The sequence below is a fragment of the Alosa alosa genome, chromosome 20 (assembly GCF_017589495.1).
Source record: "Alosa alosa isolate M-15738 ecotype Scorff River chromosome 20, AALO_Geno_1.1, whole genome shotgun sequence".
NCBI classification, from domain to species: Eukaryota; Metazoa; Chordata; class Actinopteri; order Clupeiformes; family Clupeidae; genus Alosa; species Alosa alosa.
This window is the reverse complement of record NC_063208.1, coordinates 1,527,812-1,545,612: the sequence shown is the minus strand read 5'-3', so window position 1 is coordinate 1,545,612 and position 17,801 is coordinate 1,527,812. Positions and strand designations below refer to the sequence as shown.

Below are 17,801 nucleotides of genomic sequence, written 5' to 3'. Positions count from 1 at the left end.
GTTTTGGGGGGCCGTAGTGTGGGGAGCACGGTTCTAGACTCATCTGCTATTCAGTTCTGTTAACCAGCTGCTCTAGACTGACCAGAGTGCTGTTAAGGCCTTGCTGTTCTAATGCCTACCTTTTGGAATGTAGAACATACACTAGTCCTGGAATAGAGCATAGAGATCCATATTGGAATGTAGAACATACACTAGTCCTGGACTAGAGCATAGAGATCCATTTTGGAATGTAGAACATACACTAGTCCTGGACTAGAGCATAGAGATCCATATTGGAATGGGAGTCGCTGGGCTACATCAGCAGAGGAGCAGAGGGTAGAGTGTGTGTGAGAGTGTGTGAGGCTGGAGGGGGTTGTTATTGTGTTAGGAGATCATGTTCACCTGATGCTCACCAGTGAACAAACACACACACACACACTTGCACTAATGCATTCACATACACATGCACGTATACACAAATACACACACACACATAGTCGCTATCTCTCTCCCACTCTCTCCCACTCACACACACACACTTCCTTCAGTGCTGCTCTCACAAAGAGAAAAAAAGGTTGGGAGAGCAAGTCAGTTTCCATAGTAACAGTTACCTCAAGGTCATAACTATATTAGTTTAATGAAATTTTTCAAATGAACACACACACACACACACACACACACACACACACACACACACACACACACACACACACACACACACACACACACACACACACACACACACACACACACACACACACAAACCCTAACTGCTTCTCTGTGTCTGTGTCCACTACACCCCAACTATTCTGGGATAGCAGCAGGGGCAGATTAAACATGTGAGTTCTCTCTCTCTGTGTGTGTGTGGTGTGTGTAAGAAAGAGTGTGTGTGAATATGGTGTGTGTGTGTGTGTGTGTGTGTGTGTGTGTGTGTGTGTGTGTGTGTGTGTGAGAAAGACAGTGTATGTGTGAGAGAGAGAGAGTAAATGGAATCCTATGTAACCTCCTACTAGTAAATGGGAATCCTATGTGACCTCCTACTAGTAAATGGGAATCCTATGGGACCTCCTACTGTCTCCAATATAAAATGTGTAACATGTGTTTATAAGCCACTTTAGATGTGTGTGAGCATTCATATTACTCTGATCTCTCTCTCTCTCTCTGTGTGTGTGTGTGTGAACTGCGGTTACAGTTATGATGTGTGAATAAGCGGGTGAGGCCCCAGTAGAGTATCACCTTACACACTTAGGGTTTACCACCGCACACACACACACACACACACACACACACACACACGCTGCTAAGTAGCTGGGCTCCAGCTGCAATCTGCCTGGGTCAATATTTGGAATGGTGGGGACAGTCCCTCAGTATTACAGGGGATTAGAGTCCTGGAGCCACTGCAGCTTTGCACCTCACAGGGCCTGTGTGTGTGTGTATGTGTGTGTGTCCAGGGAAGAAAATGGGATGGTGTGTGTAGTTTGGAAGTGTATGCATTGAGGGAAGTTTAGATAGGGTGTTGTGTTGTGGTGTGTTGTGTTTGAGAGGAAAGCGAAAAGTCTTGTTGGGAAAACACCCAGAACTAACACCCATAAATCCAACTGCTGAGTGTGTGTGTGTGTGGGTGTGAGAGACCTGGCAGCGGGTGCAAGCCCTCCTCTGTGGCACTATCTCTGTATGGGCAGAAACAGCCAACACACACACACACCCCTATCTTCATTCAGACAGTGATAAACAGTGCCCAATAAAATGCAAAATATACAGCTACAGTTCAAGAGCTGGGTGTAACAACACACACACACACACACACACACACACACACAGCACCCGGTATCAGAGTTAACATCTGCACAGATGTGTGTGTGTGTGTATGTGTGTGTGTCCAGGGAAGAAAATGGGATGGTGTGTGTAGTTTGGAAGTGTATGCATTGAGGGAAGTTTAGATAGGGTGTTGTGTTGTGGTGTGTTGTGTTTGAGAGAGAAGCAGCAGTCTTGTTGGGAAAACACCCAAGAACTAACACCCATAAATCCAACTGCTGAGTGTGTGTGTGTGTGTGTGGGAGTGAGACCTGGCAGCGGAGTACAGCCCTCCTCTGTGGCACTATCTCTGTATGGGCAGAAACAGCCAACACACACACACACCCCTATCTTCATTCAGACGGTGATAAACAGTGCCCAATAAAAATGCAAAATATACAGCTACAGTTCAAGAGCTGGGTGTAACACACACACACACACACACACACACACACACACACACAGCACCCGGTATCAGAATTAACATCTGCACAGAACAGCACCTAGAATGACCATAACAAGCATCAAGTGTGCTGATTTGACAACAAACAACACAAACTCAAAACAACTAACATACTATCCCCACTTTATACAAACAATATCAGAGAGAGAGAGAGAGAGAGGGAGAGAGACACACAGGGGCACACACACACACACACACAGTTTGAAATGAAAGTATTCTCTGGAAGCCTTATCAGACACAGGAATGCAGTGTGTGATGTTGCAGAAGCAGCTCCAGCTCCCAATACACCGCTCTTCACTGCTCTCTGAGCACCTTTCTGTGTCCGTGTGTGTGTGTGTGTGTGTATGTGTGTGTCCGTGTGTGTGTGGCCGTGTGTGTGTGTGTGTGTGTGTGTCTGTGTGTGTGTGTGTAATTTAAGGTAGATTATAATAACCTGATCACTGGTTGGCTGGTACAGACCTTATGTGCTGCTGGACACATGAAACACATTTCCAGCCCTGGGAGCTGGTTGGGCAGCTCACCAATAGAACTGGTGAATCTGTGTTCTACGTACTTTATGACTGACCAATAGAAATGGTGAATCTGTGTTCTACGTACTTTATGACTGACCAATAGAACTGGTGAATCTGTGTTCTACGTACTTTATGACTGACCAATAGAACTGGTGAATCTGAGCGCGTGTACAATTCTACGTACTTTATGATCGTTGGTGACACAGCAGCACCAATAACAAGCTTCTTCTGGACAGAAGTGGGGACAGTGCTTTAAAGGTGACCTTTATTTGAGGTTAATACACCAGTTGTACACTTTCGCTTTGTGTTTGTGTGTGTGTGTGTGTGTGTGTGTGTGGACCTACCGGCGTTGTCGGACAGGAAGGAGAAGTCCTCGCGTGTGTAGGAGGCGGATGGCTGGACGAACATGCCCTCGTCGAAGCCCTCCTCGGGCTCAGGTTCGGGGGGGATGTTGTAGACGAAGCGCCGCGTGGTCTGCCTCTTCCTGCGTCCACTCCCGGGCTCTGCCTTCACGCTCACGCCCGTGGCCAGCGCCGGCTCGTTCCAGACGAACACCGGGCCGCCCCCCCGCGCCGCGCCGGTCATCTCTGCCTCCTCCGTGGACTCGGGCGTGTCCGCTCCACCCGCTGCCCCGCTGTCGTTGGCCGACACCTCGCTGGCGTCGCTCGGCTCCTCCTTCACCTGCGTGCTGGCCTTGATGGACAGCTTGGACAGGATGCTGGTGGCCCAGAAGTTGCTGGGCTTCCTGTCCGACCCCCCTCCTCCTCCTCCTCCGCATGTAGTTCCGTCTTTGGCCACCATGCGGCGCTTGTTGTAGTCCACCACCACGGAGTCGGGCGCCTCCTCCTTGATGCTGATGTTCAAGGCGTCCTTGATGAATGCCCGGCAGGACTGCACCACCTCGGTCATCTGCAGGTAGCTGGCCACGGACATCACCTCGATGGCATTCTGACTGGTCAGCAGGAGGTTGCCCGAGTACAGGAAGTCCAGGATGACGGAGAAGCCCTGCACGGCCACCACGTCCAGGTGCGTGACACCGGACTGCTCGCCGCCGGACGCCCCGCCCCCCCCCGCAGGCCCCTCGCTACGCGTCAGGCAGTAGAGCGTCTTGAAGTAGCGGCTGCCGGCCACCAGGATGTTCTTGTGGGCGCGGAAGACCTGTCCGCTGACCACGATGTTGACATCGCACAGGATGCCGCTCTTGCGCTGCTTGTCCAGCTCCTGCAGCAGCTGGTAGCAGTAGGAGCTCTCGTCCTGCGGGCGTCCCCTCCGGTAGTCCTCACCCAGGTCCGCCTCGCCCTGCACCGGACTCTCCACACGCTCCGGGTCCTGGGAACGCACACACACACACACACACACACACACACACACACACACACACACACACACACCCACAGCACACATACACACACACACATCACAGCACACACACACAGCGCACACACACAGAGGGGTTAGGGCCGTGTCCACAGGGAACGCCACAGCACACACACCATTTAACCTTTATTTATTTATTTATTTATACAGGGACACAAATATTAAGGGTCCAGTAGAATACATACACAAACACACACACAAGTGACATACAGCAGGTCTTCCTCATAAGCATTCTATTCAGTGGTGTATAGCAGGTCTTATACATATATATACACACACTAGGGGTGTCACGATTCTCCAAATTAGTGCTGCTGCGATTACTATTTTTTAGTCGAAGAGTCGTTTTACTATTGACCACCTATTTATTTTTGGTCTCCCGTCTCAAATGGCTCACTGTAATGTTATTAACTCTTGAAAAGGACGACTGTCTTTGGATGTTAAACAGGCTACTTAGACTTTGGCAGTCATGTTTTAAACCCTGCTAAGGTCGCAAGTGGAAACGCATGTAGCAAAGCTGCGTGCCTGCCTGCTTTCAGCGCAATTCATTATTAGGCAGTTCAGCAGGGAAGCTTAAGCTAGTACGCTAGTCCAGACTCTGACTAATATAGTATTGTGGAAATTGCAATAAATGTAGTGAAAAGAGTGGCTCACGTTGACAACGCAACGTCGTGTCATTTATTCATTCATACAAAACAAAACGTTAAAATGAATATGCCGCTGCCCGTGATATCAACAATCAAGGTGCGCGTTATTTCCCATGTTCAATAAGTCACGATGCATTGGCTATTTTTTAGCGTTCAAGCCAACTGATAAAGTGAGGTAACCTATGTGGTAAAACGCACAAAGTGCCTATAGCCTACTTGTTTTGAACATGCTGACATTTCCAAGTCCTCAACTCCTGTCGCCTTTCAAAGTTGGCTAGACCATCGTTTCTCAAACTTTAAAATAAAAACAAGAGCACAGACTAATACACTATCTAGCATTGTATTGTATAGTCAAATTTGCATAACATGGCTAAAAGCTATTGTGGCATAATTAAATATCATGTCAATATTCTTTCCATTTGCCTACCAGTGTATGATGCTTGCATGAGGGAAACATCCAAAAACAATGGCACCCATATAATTGCTGTTGTTTTGAGAAGTATTTATCATGCAACCATGCAAAAGCAATGAAACTATTGTAATTATATTTTACATTGGTAAAGCAGTCCTCTGTTTTCACAAACTTTTTGCACTTTAAACATTGGCTGCTTTGAAGTGCATGTATAACAATATAGCATAATAATAATTGTGATGTGATATAATGATAATTTGATAGGGGGTGGGTTCGTGTAGGTGCCATGATCGGCCCTCAGGTCAAAGAAGTTTGACAAACATTGAACATTGTCTTTGTCCATTGCAACACTGGCATACAAATAAAGTATATCAAAGGTCTGACATTAGATCTGATGGTAGCATTTTAAATGGATGTTTTTTTACACATAATGTTTTTGAACAGTTCACTTAATAAGCTTCAAACAAAAGTAGAATGATCTATATTTTATGTTTCCCCTTCAGTTGAGTTCAAAATAAAATGGACACAACGAAATAACAAACACTTGATTTTTGACTTGAAAATTAGTCGTTTAAATTAGTCGACTAATCGAAAAATTAGTCGTTAGAAAATTAGTCGTTAGTGGCAGCACTACTCCAAATCCTCCATTGGATATAATTTTTGATTTTAAAGTCACGATTCGATTTTCAATCTTTTTTTTAATATTACTATTAATGCATCCCTTATGTTATTTACTCTTTTTGGACTTTTCCTTTTCTGTTTCCGGGGGCTTTTATTTTGAAACCGCTTTTTATTTTGAAACCGTTCCAACCGCGAGGTTGTAATGTAAACACAACTAACATTAGGCTAAAACAGAGACGTGAACATAGTGAAATGAAACAACACAGAATGATAATTTGATTGTTTCAGCACAATCCGAAGAGACCCAAGGTTAGTGTTCATGGAATATGTACTTATCAATGTGCATTTTAAGCCTTAAAGTAACTTTGGACTGTAACTAGATCACCTTTTCACTTGCTAAGTTGAGTAGGCTAAGTTAGTTTTAATTGACGTGAATGAATGAATACTTTCACACCGGTGATTTCAAAGTAGCAAGAGGGGCTTTGATTTCGGTAGGTTGATGTGTATATTTTAACTGGCTGCAGCCTAAAATTAGAGGACGCTGCAGTTCAGCACGTGCGTGTGCGTTTGTGTGTCTTGGCATACATGCAGGACGTGACATTGGGGGTGTGGCTGCATCGTCGATTCTACTTTTAAGTTCGAAGTTCGAGATTGAGATGTAATTTCGATCGATTTCAATATAAAATAATATTCCTTATATACACTATACTATATGGGACATTCCAGAATTAGAGGACATTTGGTGTGTGTGTGTCCCCGATATTTTAAATACTCAAGTCCAAAATAACATAATTGTTCACATAACCTGCGAGTGAAACTGTCATAAAGCAAAACATAATAATCTGCTGGGGAAAAGGGGTTCCTTTACATGATTAAAAACACCGATTAGTTCTGGAACACCCTTAAAATGGGGTTTTATCCTGTCCCGGCCCTGATGACCAACTTTTAAACCAAATTGAACAGCTAAAATAAGTCTTTAATATATTATCTTTTGCAGTATTTTGTGGATGTGCATCTATTGTATCTGTAAAAAAGAATTTCTTTGATTATAACATATTTTGAATACCATCTATTGTGCCAAGAAGTTGTGTCCCCGAATGTGCATGCAACCCTGTTACCAATACCATTTTTGCCTGGCTGATGAAGGGTTAAAATATTATGTCATATTACAAACAAGAAATTACATCATCCAATCATTTTCAAAAAACACTCTTGCAATTTTAATATATTTTCAAACTTTTCGGGATAATTGAGTATGTAAAGCTTAACCACGCAACCCTGTTACTCATGTTTTAAGATTAATGTTGAATAATTAACATTTTTATTTTCTGTATTTGTATTTGTATAACCACATTGGTCCTTGACCTTGGTAAAATTTCCCAGCTAGCTTCTGTTCATAAGGTAGATGCTATATTAGCATTAATTCGCAACCCTGTTACTCGCAACCCTGTTACTCTAATTAAAAGTAACGGTTAAGTAAAGATTAAGTAAAGGTTATTATCATAGTTATCAGGGTATTTTTTGTTAACTATGATATATTTATAAATAAATTTATTTGCATAATTAAACATTATTTACATATTTTAAATAAATTGCCAGAATTTCTTCTGTTAGTACAGCGTCATTGCAGCATAGCGTGCCACAATTCATGTTGAGATTCAATTACAGCTGAAAATAAACAAATTTGGTTATATATTTGTGATTATTTGCAATAGATAGGCCTAATATCAGAATTTCTAATGGATTTCTACAGATTTATGATGTTATGACTCAATTTGCAACCCTGTTACAAAAACATTTTTGTTAAAATAAGGATAAATAATGTTTTTTTTGCCATCACACAAAAAATGACATCTATAGTCCTTAGAACAGCTTATGATTATATGCACAATGTATCTAAGTATATTTGAGAATATATACTGGAATTATTAAAAAAACTGTATGTCACTGTTCAAATTGAAGATAATTAAGCCTTTGATAGTTAGTCGAATTAACATATATAATATATATTAACAGTCTTACCTAACTATTCAGTGTAAAATGACTCCCTTTATTGAATGAAAAAGGATTTACTGAAAAATATTTACAAAATATACTTTTTTTTCATGCTATTTTGTATTTGTAACAGGGTTGCGTACAAAGCAAATAAAACATATGAGGTGGAAAAAGTATGGGGGGTTGATGCCTGAGCTTGACAAATCAACGTCACTTACCAAGGCACTCGCAATTTTGTCCAAACACTGCAACTTTTTCGCAAATTTGACCAATCATCGTAGTTTCACCGTGAAATGTCACCTACCGCAACAGTCCCTCGCGCAGAATATTGAACCAGATGGCACACTTACTTCTGCGCCTTCTGAATATGACACCAAAAGACTGCCCTAACGTGTTCGTTCCTCTGCAGTTTTGATGACAATAAATAGAAGGCTAACATTAATGACCTGCTTACTTGCATCTCTCAACCTGGTGTTGCTAACCTACCTAGCCTATGAAAGTAAGTTAATTAAGGCCTACTTGGTTTACTGACATTTGAGTAAGCTATGCAACCCATTGGCAAACGTTTACCTGGATATGTCCTTTTAGCTTATGTCATATTTGCTAGCTTGTGGGCTTAGTTTGAGTAGTGCTACCAAAATAAAATAAATGAATAAAATTGCAAGACATTTACCTCTTCTATGATCCAAGAATGATTTCATTCGAGTTGTTTTTTTAACATTTATTTTAACTAATGACATAGAAGACATTCCCAATTGCATCCACATATGGTAATGCACTATGCAAAAGTGATTTACACTCAGGCGAAACACAGTGAGATGCAAGCCTTCAATCCACTCAGAAATGTAATTAGGCTACTCTCACGTCCTTAAAAGTGGCAGGCAGTCAATTAGGCGTACACCACCAATGTAATGACATTAAACAGAAGTGTAGTCAAATAGTTTAAATCAATATGAAATTACTAGATACTTACTTGGCTATTAGTAATTATGCAGGCTACAGACTATGAATTATTAAAAGATATGAACTTAATATGAATTACAAAATATATGAATGTATTGAAACATATGACATGATGCCATCTCTTTAGGTGACTGTCTTTTTTTGGACAGTTCTACAAAAGGTTATACTGCTTTGTGAATTACCTCAGTCAAAGCATTTTCTCAAATAAAGTAGGCCTACTTTGATTTTCTGCAATCCTTACTGTTTACCTTTGATTATCCTTTTTTAATAAGCATCAAGATTATCAGTGTGATTTTGGTCTTACTAACCTTAATTGCCCTAAATAAAAAAAAATAAAAAAACGCAACTATTTTTGCAATTTTCACTTCCTCCCGCAATTTCTCCACAAGAAACAGCTAAAAACACCGCAACTTCCATCCAGGCATTTTAGGTCGCAACAGTCTCAAAAAAACTCACAAAATCCTGGAGGGACTGATTTTCTACCTATCCCTTACTGCCACTGGGGGGAAAAAAAACTAAAACAAAAAAAAAAATCCCTACCGACCCATGGCCTCAACTGACAACCAACAGGAACCAAACCTTTTTTTTTATGCCCAATAATAGCAGAGATGGCACAACACTCCTTCCAGCCATGTTTCTGGGCTGTGTCCACAGCAAACTCTCTCACACACACACAGAGGTATGCACTCGTACACACACACACACACACACACACGTGCGCACACACACACACGCAGGTATGCACACGTACACACACACACACGTGCGCACGCACACACATAAACACACACACACGCAGGTATGCATGCACACACACACACACACACACACACACACACATACATAGTGTTAGGGTAGTGTCAACAGCAAACACACACACACATAGAGAGGTTTAAAACCGAGTCTACAGCAAACACACACACACACACACACACACACACACACACACACAGGTAAGGCCCCTGTCCACTGTAAACACAAAGGATGGGATCTGATGACAGCAGCTCTGAGCGGAGAACCGGTTAAGCAGGTTAATGAGGTGCCACACTGTGGGACCAGGCTTTCCAGCGAAACCCACCACTCACACACACACACACACACACGCACACACACACACACACACACACGCACACACACACACACACACACACACAGTGAGAGAAGTGGCTGGAGGCACCGCTACTACTTCCTCCTCACAGAAGGGTAAAGCACACACACACACACACACACACACACACACACACACCGGCCGGCTGGTACCTAGTGCATTAGTGTGTCTGTGTGTGTGCGCGAGAGTGTGTGCGCGTGCGCATGTATTTCTGACTCACATTTTTTTTTGAATTGCAAAGCAGATGTCCTAATCCACTGTAATTTATATAGCTCTGGCTTCAGCATATCCACTCTGCCTCCCCCCACTAACCCACACACACACACACACACTCCATCCCCCTCCACAAGCTCTTCCACACAGCTGGGTTTTTGCACCAGCAACTCAGATTAAATCCATTTCTCAGGGGTGGAGGCTGTCCCCCCCCACCCCACCCCACACACTACTGCTGGAACTGCTGTGGGATGGGGTTATACCCCCCCCCCCACACACACACACACACACACACACACACACACACACTACTGCTGGAACTGCTGTGGGATGGGGTTATCCCCACCCCACACACACACACACACAGGGGGGCACGGACTGCTGGAGTAGGGATGGGTTTATTACCAGCCTCTTGGACTGGCTAAGCGGAGGCTGATGTACACACACACACACACACACACACACACGAGGATGTGGAATGGGGTTATTGCGCGCTCCAGCTCTTAGGGCCTGGTGAGGCACAGGCATGGCAGAGAGTGGGCAGGCGGGCAGTGCAGGCCATTACCCCTCACACACACACACACACACTGACACACACTCACACACACTACTCTTTAGCCCTCACACACACACACTCACACTACTCTTTAGCCCTCACACACACTCACACACACACACTCACACTCACACACACACCACTCTTTAGCCCTCACAATGCCAGCTCTCTCCCCAGGGATCAGCCCCACTGCTGCTTTGTGTAGACGACTCTGCTTTTGTGCTGCACTACTCAAAGGCCCTAAATTACACACACACACACACACACACCACTCTGTACCCGCAGTCACACACACACACCACTCTGTACAGTCTCTCACACACACACACACACACACACACACACACACACACACACACACACACACACACACACACACACACACCACTCTGTACCCGCAGTCACACACACACACACACACACACATACCCGCAGTCTCACACACCTTTTTCACATCCCCATGTGCACTTCTGCACTTCGTCACTAAATTGTCTGAGGGAACATGCCGAGACAAATTATTACATCACAGAGAAACACCAATCTAAATGGCTCACATCACAAAGAAAGAGCGTTCTACATTCTCAACTGTGCCTGTCACAATGACACATCATAAATTCCTTACATCACAAAGGAGCAACAGCTAGCGGTTATCGGCAAGCGTGTTGAAAGAGATTTGAAACATTTAAGAATTAGCCTTAAATGACAACTCCCGTCTAAAGTATAAACTTTTGTTGATGACCAAAACGACGTTGACTATTAGTGCAGTCAGTGCATTACCTAAGTTCGGTCTCCACCATCTTGCTAGAAGAAGTCGATTATCGAATGTTGCACTAACTACTCTCAATGTTGATATCAAAGTATTTTTAAAAAAAAACCTTTCTTACACCTACAAATAAAAATCATGTCTATAAATGATGAATGCATGACCCTCTCCTTAGTATCACAGTTCTGGATTGATATTTTGATGATAGCCTTGTCAGTGGCTTAAAATAGCGGTTTACTTTGACGTAGCAAACTTGCCCCGTGGCAATCTATATAATATAATATAATGCTAATTACGCATGCGAGATGTGAGAGAGTGTGTGTGCGTGTGTGAGTGGTGAGGGGCATGCGAGATGCGAGAGTGTGTGTGTGTGTGTGTGAGAGTGTGTGTGAGGGGCATGCAAGATGCGAGAGAGAGTGTGTGTGTGTGTGAGCGATGAGGGGCATGTGAGATGTTTTGGGGAGATAAATAAGCACTGTTTGTTTTGGCCAACCGGCAGTTTCAGTGTCTACCGAAGCCTTTTGTTTTTCACAGGAACACTTGTGGTGGGGTGTTTTCAGTGTTTGGTGCCGTTCACCAGCTCTGTGTCTGTGTGTGTCTGTGTGTGTCTGTGTGTGTGACAAAGACAATTCCATACAGGTCCAGGATCAGAGGTCTCTCCTGTTCGCACTCTCTCACACAGACACACACACACACACACACACACTCACACACAGACAGACAGACACACACACACGCTCATCCTTTCTCCAGATGTGCCACGTGTAAGTACTGCAGCACAGATGCCGTTGAGAACCCCTCCACTCCGCCCGCACACACACACACACACACACACACACACACACACACACACTTGTCAGGGTATCCAAATGAGTGTGTGGTAAAATATAAAACTTCCACAGATGGCTAGGTTTATTCCCTTGCATCTGTTTGATTTAGAGGCCAAATCATCTGACGTATAAACAATAGATTGTCTTGAGTCTGAAGCCTCTCAGACTCTCTCTCTCTCTCTCTCTCTCTCTCTCTCTCTCTCTCTCTCTCTCTCTCTCTCTCTCTCTCTCTCTCTCTCTCTCTCTCTCTCTCTCTCTCTCTCTCTCTCTCTCTCTCTCTCTCTCTCTCTCTCTCACTCTCTCTCTCTCTCACTCTCTCACACACACTCTCTCACTCCACACACACTCTCACACTCACACTCTCTCACACTCACACACACAGTTCCAGTTCCACACTGAACCGAAAGTCACAGGTGCAGCCAGGATAGAGAACCAGGTCATTTGACCGTGTGTGTGTGTGTGTGAGAGAGAGAGAGAGTGTGTGTGTGTGTATGTATGTGTGTAACCACTAGTGTTCCACTTCTGCAGCTCCTACCATACAAGCTTTCATTCCTCCTCCGTGGGTGCTATGACTACAAGCTTCCTTGTGAACCAGTCAACATTACACACACTCACACTCTCAAACACACACACACACACACACACTCACACAGGGAGGATCCACTCAGAGAATGCTGCCTGCAGCATGGGTACACTTTAGGGCCGAAACAGAAAGAGGGTGACCGCCATTGTCCCCAGACAACAGCCACGGCACTTGTGTTCCGTGTGTGTGTGTGTGTGTACCCCTCCCTGTCCCTCCCCACCCCACCCCACCCCATTCCTTTCCCAGATGCACAAACAATGCAGCAGTGTGCTGGCCTGAGGTGTGGGAAGACTACGCCAGCCTCCAGGCCCTGCAAACAATACGCACAGCTCGCTGATGGAGGATTCCTCCCTGCCTCTTCTCTCTCTCGTGTGTGTGTGTGTGTGTGTGTGTCTGCTTGTCTCTTTCCTTAACACTCTCCAAACCCTACAATGACTGCATGTGTAAGCTGTGTGTGTGTGTGTGTGTGTGTGTCTGCTTGTCTCTTTCCTTAACACTCTCCAAACCCTACAATGACTGCATGTGTAAGCTGTGTGTGTGTGTGTGTGTGTGTGTGTGTGTGTGTGTGTGTTGCAATCTCTCTCTAAACTCCGTTGTGCCTGTGTATCTCCCCCTCTCAGACAGCAGCACTACAGTGACTTGGGTTCAGTTGTGGAGGGTGTGTGTGTGTATAATGTGTGTGTGTGTGTGTGGAGTGACCACAGGCTCTCCAGTGTTCCGGCTCCCCTGGTAACCCCCTCTCTCTCCTTGTCCGTCTAATTGAGTTAGGCCCTCAGCACAGCTGTGGAGGCCAGAACAGCTTCCTTAGCGTAGCGTAGCTTAGCGTGCTACATCAACAGCGCGCATCTTCCCCTTCGGCTGAGGTCTGATTGATCAAACCGCATCCACGAGGAAGAAAAGAAACTGAGGCCAAATGTGTTTGTGTCATGTCGCCTAATGTGGCTGAACACAAATAAACAATGAGAAGTGTGCTTCTCTCGTTCAACTTGCACGATGATGATCTTGCCTTTCAGGACGCTGGCTTAAACCTCACAAAACAAAGAGCATAATGTTGTTGTCCAAAGCCTAAAATGGCATCTTAACGACCTTGTTGCTAAGGAGGAGCCGTAATCCCCACCCAGCGCTTTCGCTCCTAATTAGAGATGGGGGCGGCGAGTGTGTGTGTGTGTGCGGGGGTGGGGGGGGGGGGCCTTCTAAGTCACTCTTATTAAAGTGATCTGTTTTATTTGCCTCAACTGGCCAATTTAAAAGGATTGCACTGATCACACTGATGGGAGTCCTGTCCAACCACAACAGGCCTGTGGTCAGCATGCCAGGACTCCTCCTACATACAAACCCAAACAGGTGGATAGATACATCTCCTACATATTCTTTATGTACTTTATGTACCAAACCCAACTGCATATATTATATATAATAATGTTATTAATGTTATTATTTTATATATAAATAAAACATTTTATTATTTTATTATGCTGAGCTTCCCCCAACACCACACCAGGTGTCCTGAATCTAATGAGAGGCCTGTATGTGCCTTTACAAAATTCAGCTGTATTGATCTCCAATTCTGGAGCCGACCTAAGAGTTACAGGTCACGGTGTCACGTGATGCATGGGTTTTAAATCCCCCCTGGTCGTATGCACTCCACTGCACGTCCGCGCGGGCGTCTTAATGAGTGGAAGGTGATTTACACCAGCCTAACGTAGCCGGTGACATTCTGCCATGTATGGATTTTGGGGAGTCATCTAGCACAATGGCTCTAATGTAGCTGCCCTTCAGGGTAGACGGAAAGGTGGAGGAGGTCACTTTTCAAAGCGGAGGGGGTTGGGATGGGTTGGGTCGGGGTGCGGCTCCCCAATGACTTTAGGGTCAAGCCCATGCCATTGTGTGACCTCTGGCAATCAAGTTAGTTGCCACAGCAACGGGCTTGGGTTGATAATTGCGGTCCGATACGGAATACACCGCGGGAGAACAATAGTGGCTATTGATGATGAGCCATGTTTAATTGGTCACACATTACACTAATATGATGTTGGATGTCAGGTGACGCTTCCTAGCCTGTCAAAAGGCAATGCAACATTGGTTACCGCCGTTTATGAATCTTTTCCGTGCCAAACACACTATTTGCATTAACACACATCACTGCTAGAATATAATGACATCTAGTGCTACGTTTCTACAGTGGTTGACAAGCCGGTGGCGACTTCAAACCAACAGCTAATCGAGTTACCCTAAGTGCGCTAGCGGTGGTACATTAATGACAAGTAATGCTGACGATAAGCTAACATTGACGTAGCCCAACTTTTAAGTCAACAAAATAAGCAAACATTCTCACTACCCACGAGTATTGTGAATTTTAATGGACAGTGAAGAGGCTGTCCAAATGTAGGGTCCATGAAAATCTAACATAGCTTACTATCAGTGAGAGCTAACCAACGTAACGTAATGCTAACTAAACTCACAACCAAGCTATCCATAGCTTCCTAGGTTAGGATGACGGCTAACGTTAGCTGGCTAGCTGTGGCAGGCTACCTTAGCCTATCGTTACCATTTTGCCTGCTAGCTATCCGAAGAACCAATTCAGTCTAAAATATAAGACATTTTTTGTCCATTTAAGTAAAAAATCCCCATACCGTGTCCACAACAACCACTTTGCAAAAACTTATGCCACTTTGTTGACAGTTACACAGAGCCCCCAAAGATCCCCATACCTGTTTTGTCGGGTCATTCCGCCTGTGTTCCGAGGACAGGTGATGTCTCAGCAGCAAGGCCCGCTTGTAATTCCGACTGCCTTTGACCAGCTCATCGCTGTTGTTAGTGGCAATGTTGTGACACCAGGAACAGGACATAAGTCCAGTCTCTTGGCAGAATTTTAGCCATGGAAATTCCTGTAACCAGGAGCCTTGAAATAGCGAGTGTTTCTGGAGTAGCGTTTGCGGTCTCATTTCTACCCAAGGTTTCCTGACACCCGTTTCCTCCGTATCTCCCCTGCTCCCGGCTTCGCCTTTATCGTCCTCAGATCCCGTGGCACCGGTCCCTAAGCCAGTACGATCCTCCGTGTTCAGGCCGTTCCCCTGTGTCCAAATGCCACCTTCCCTAGACCCGTCTTCTCCGACCGTCACTGTCGTCCAGCCGACCCGGTCTTCTCCACCGTCCCCACCTAGCGAGTTGCCCCCTTCCGGGTCCTCTTCTTCCTCCGCCTCTGGTTCTGTGCTATCGCCGACGGACCCCCCACCCTCTACTTTCCCAAGCGATGGTCCTTTTGCCCCCAGAACCCTATCCTCGTCTTGATCTGGCCTGTTCCCGTTCAAATGTCGGTCCTGACAAGCCTGGGCCTCCCAGCTGTTACTGTTGCTGCCTCCGCTGCCACTGGGACCGGTCGCGGCTAATCCACCTCCTCGGAAAGCCAGCGACCTGCGGTTTCTCTCTCCGGACATTTTCTTAATAAATTACAATCTACAGTGTCTTAACAAAATTCTTTCCGGCTAATTAGAAATCCCTACAGTCTATTGATGGTTGCAACGAAGTATTTAGAATTTTGTAAAATCGTTGTTTTTCCGCTTTGGCCTCCTTGCGAGAGTATGTAGGTTATGCGGAAATAAATAAGGGTTTTAAACGCATAATGAATTTCAGGGTTCTATGTGCGTCCGCGCAGGCCCCGCAGAGGTCGAATGGCAACGACTTTCCCCACAATGCATCTCGGCCAGAGTAAGGGGGGTCGTGGGGGCTCGCCTAAAGGAAGATGGGGAGGGGGGGTGACGCGGACAGCAAGGGGTCTTTTGTGGCGACTGCACCCTTGTACCGCCTGCTTTTCACCTTTGAAACTGCTCGCCTTTAACAAATAAATCACCCTCTGTCTTTCATACCCCCTACTTTGCGGAGTTAGGGCACTCCGAATTACACACGAAGGCGCGTGTCGCCCGTGTTATGGTAATGAATGGCTGCGCACGGGCAAAGTAAAGCAAGCTATCGCAAGTAGAAACAAGCAATTGATCATTTATTTTCAAAAACATAACGTTGCCTTATTTAAAGTGTAATGATTATTGTTCAATATATGTATTATTTATTTTTAAGGATAGTTAAAAAGACCAGGAGTTATTGGATAATAGCATGCTCATGATGATATAGATCTATGTATGTAGACCTATACCTTACCAAAGGTCTAAGATATTGTTCCAATTTACATAATCATGATTAGGCTACTAAAAAGATAATGCATGTTTTACTTCGCCTGCTCTCCATATTTTGTCCAGTAGGTGGCGCTCTTTATCTCGCACTCATCACGGATGTAAATGGAATTGTCAATACCGTGGATGTCGGTGTCTAGTTTCCAATTGTAGCCTGTAAACAGGGAGGATCATACCGTCAGGCCACTAATAGTCGGGGTGTTAAGTCCTGCTAGTGTCATGTCTAAATCCACAGAAGGCAATTGAGATGCCAGGGTGCTCAGTATCCAGGGTGACTAATGGTTTGTTCTATTATGATAGTCTATGTATGGGCGGCCCATACATACTTTATACAAGATTTTGGAATAACTATATAAACAATATACAATATAAATATAAACTAGGCCTGCATTGTTTATCGAATGTTTGTAAGTTAAACTACTTGCTACTTGAAAACCGATATTTTCCAAATTCCATTATTCCAATAGCCTATTGCACACTTATGCATTAGTCTAGTATACTCGCACCCATAAATACATCAGGCTAATAAACTCTATATTGTATGTAAGAAGAAAACACAGAATTAACGTAATAATCTTTTAAAAGACACGCACTTCATATGGAACTTTAGAGAGACTAGGGAGAACAAAGTAGACTATAAAATAGAAGCGAACCAGGCGTCAACAGAACCACGTGCTTCTTTCTGTTTACATTTTTACGTGCCGTGCGCAGTGACGACACACGGGACCCCACCCCACTTCAGAGCAGCCTGGCAGCGTGTACGAGAGCCCGAGATTGCTGGAGAGAGCTGAGAGAGGACCT

General features: G+C 44.7%; 1 protein-coding gene across 1 annotated transcript in view; it reads right to left on the bottom strand.

The window, feature by feature from the left end:
• The window catches only part of zbtb10 (zinc finger and BTB domain containing 10), a 30,116-nt gene extending 13,586 nt beyond the window's left edge, over window positions 1-16,530 (bottom strand). The window contains 2 exon segments of the mRNA XM_048230118.1: window positions 3,093-4,077; window positions 15,525-16,530. Coding sequence (XP_048086075.1) covers window positions 3,093-4,077; window positions 15,525-16,250 — 1,711 coding nt within the window. The 5' untranslated portion in view covers window positions 16,251-16,530.
• Window positions 16,531-17,801: the final 1,271 nt, after the last annotated feature.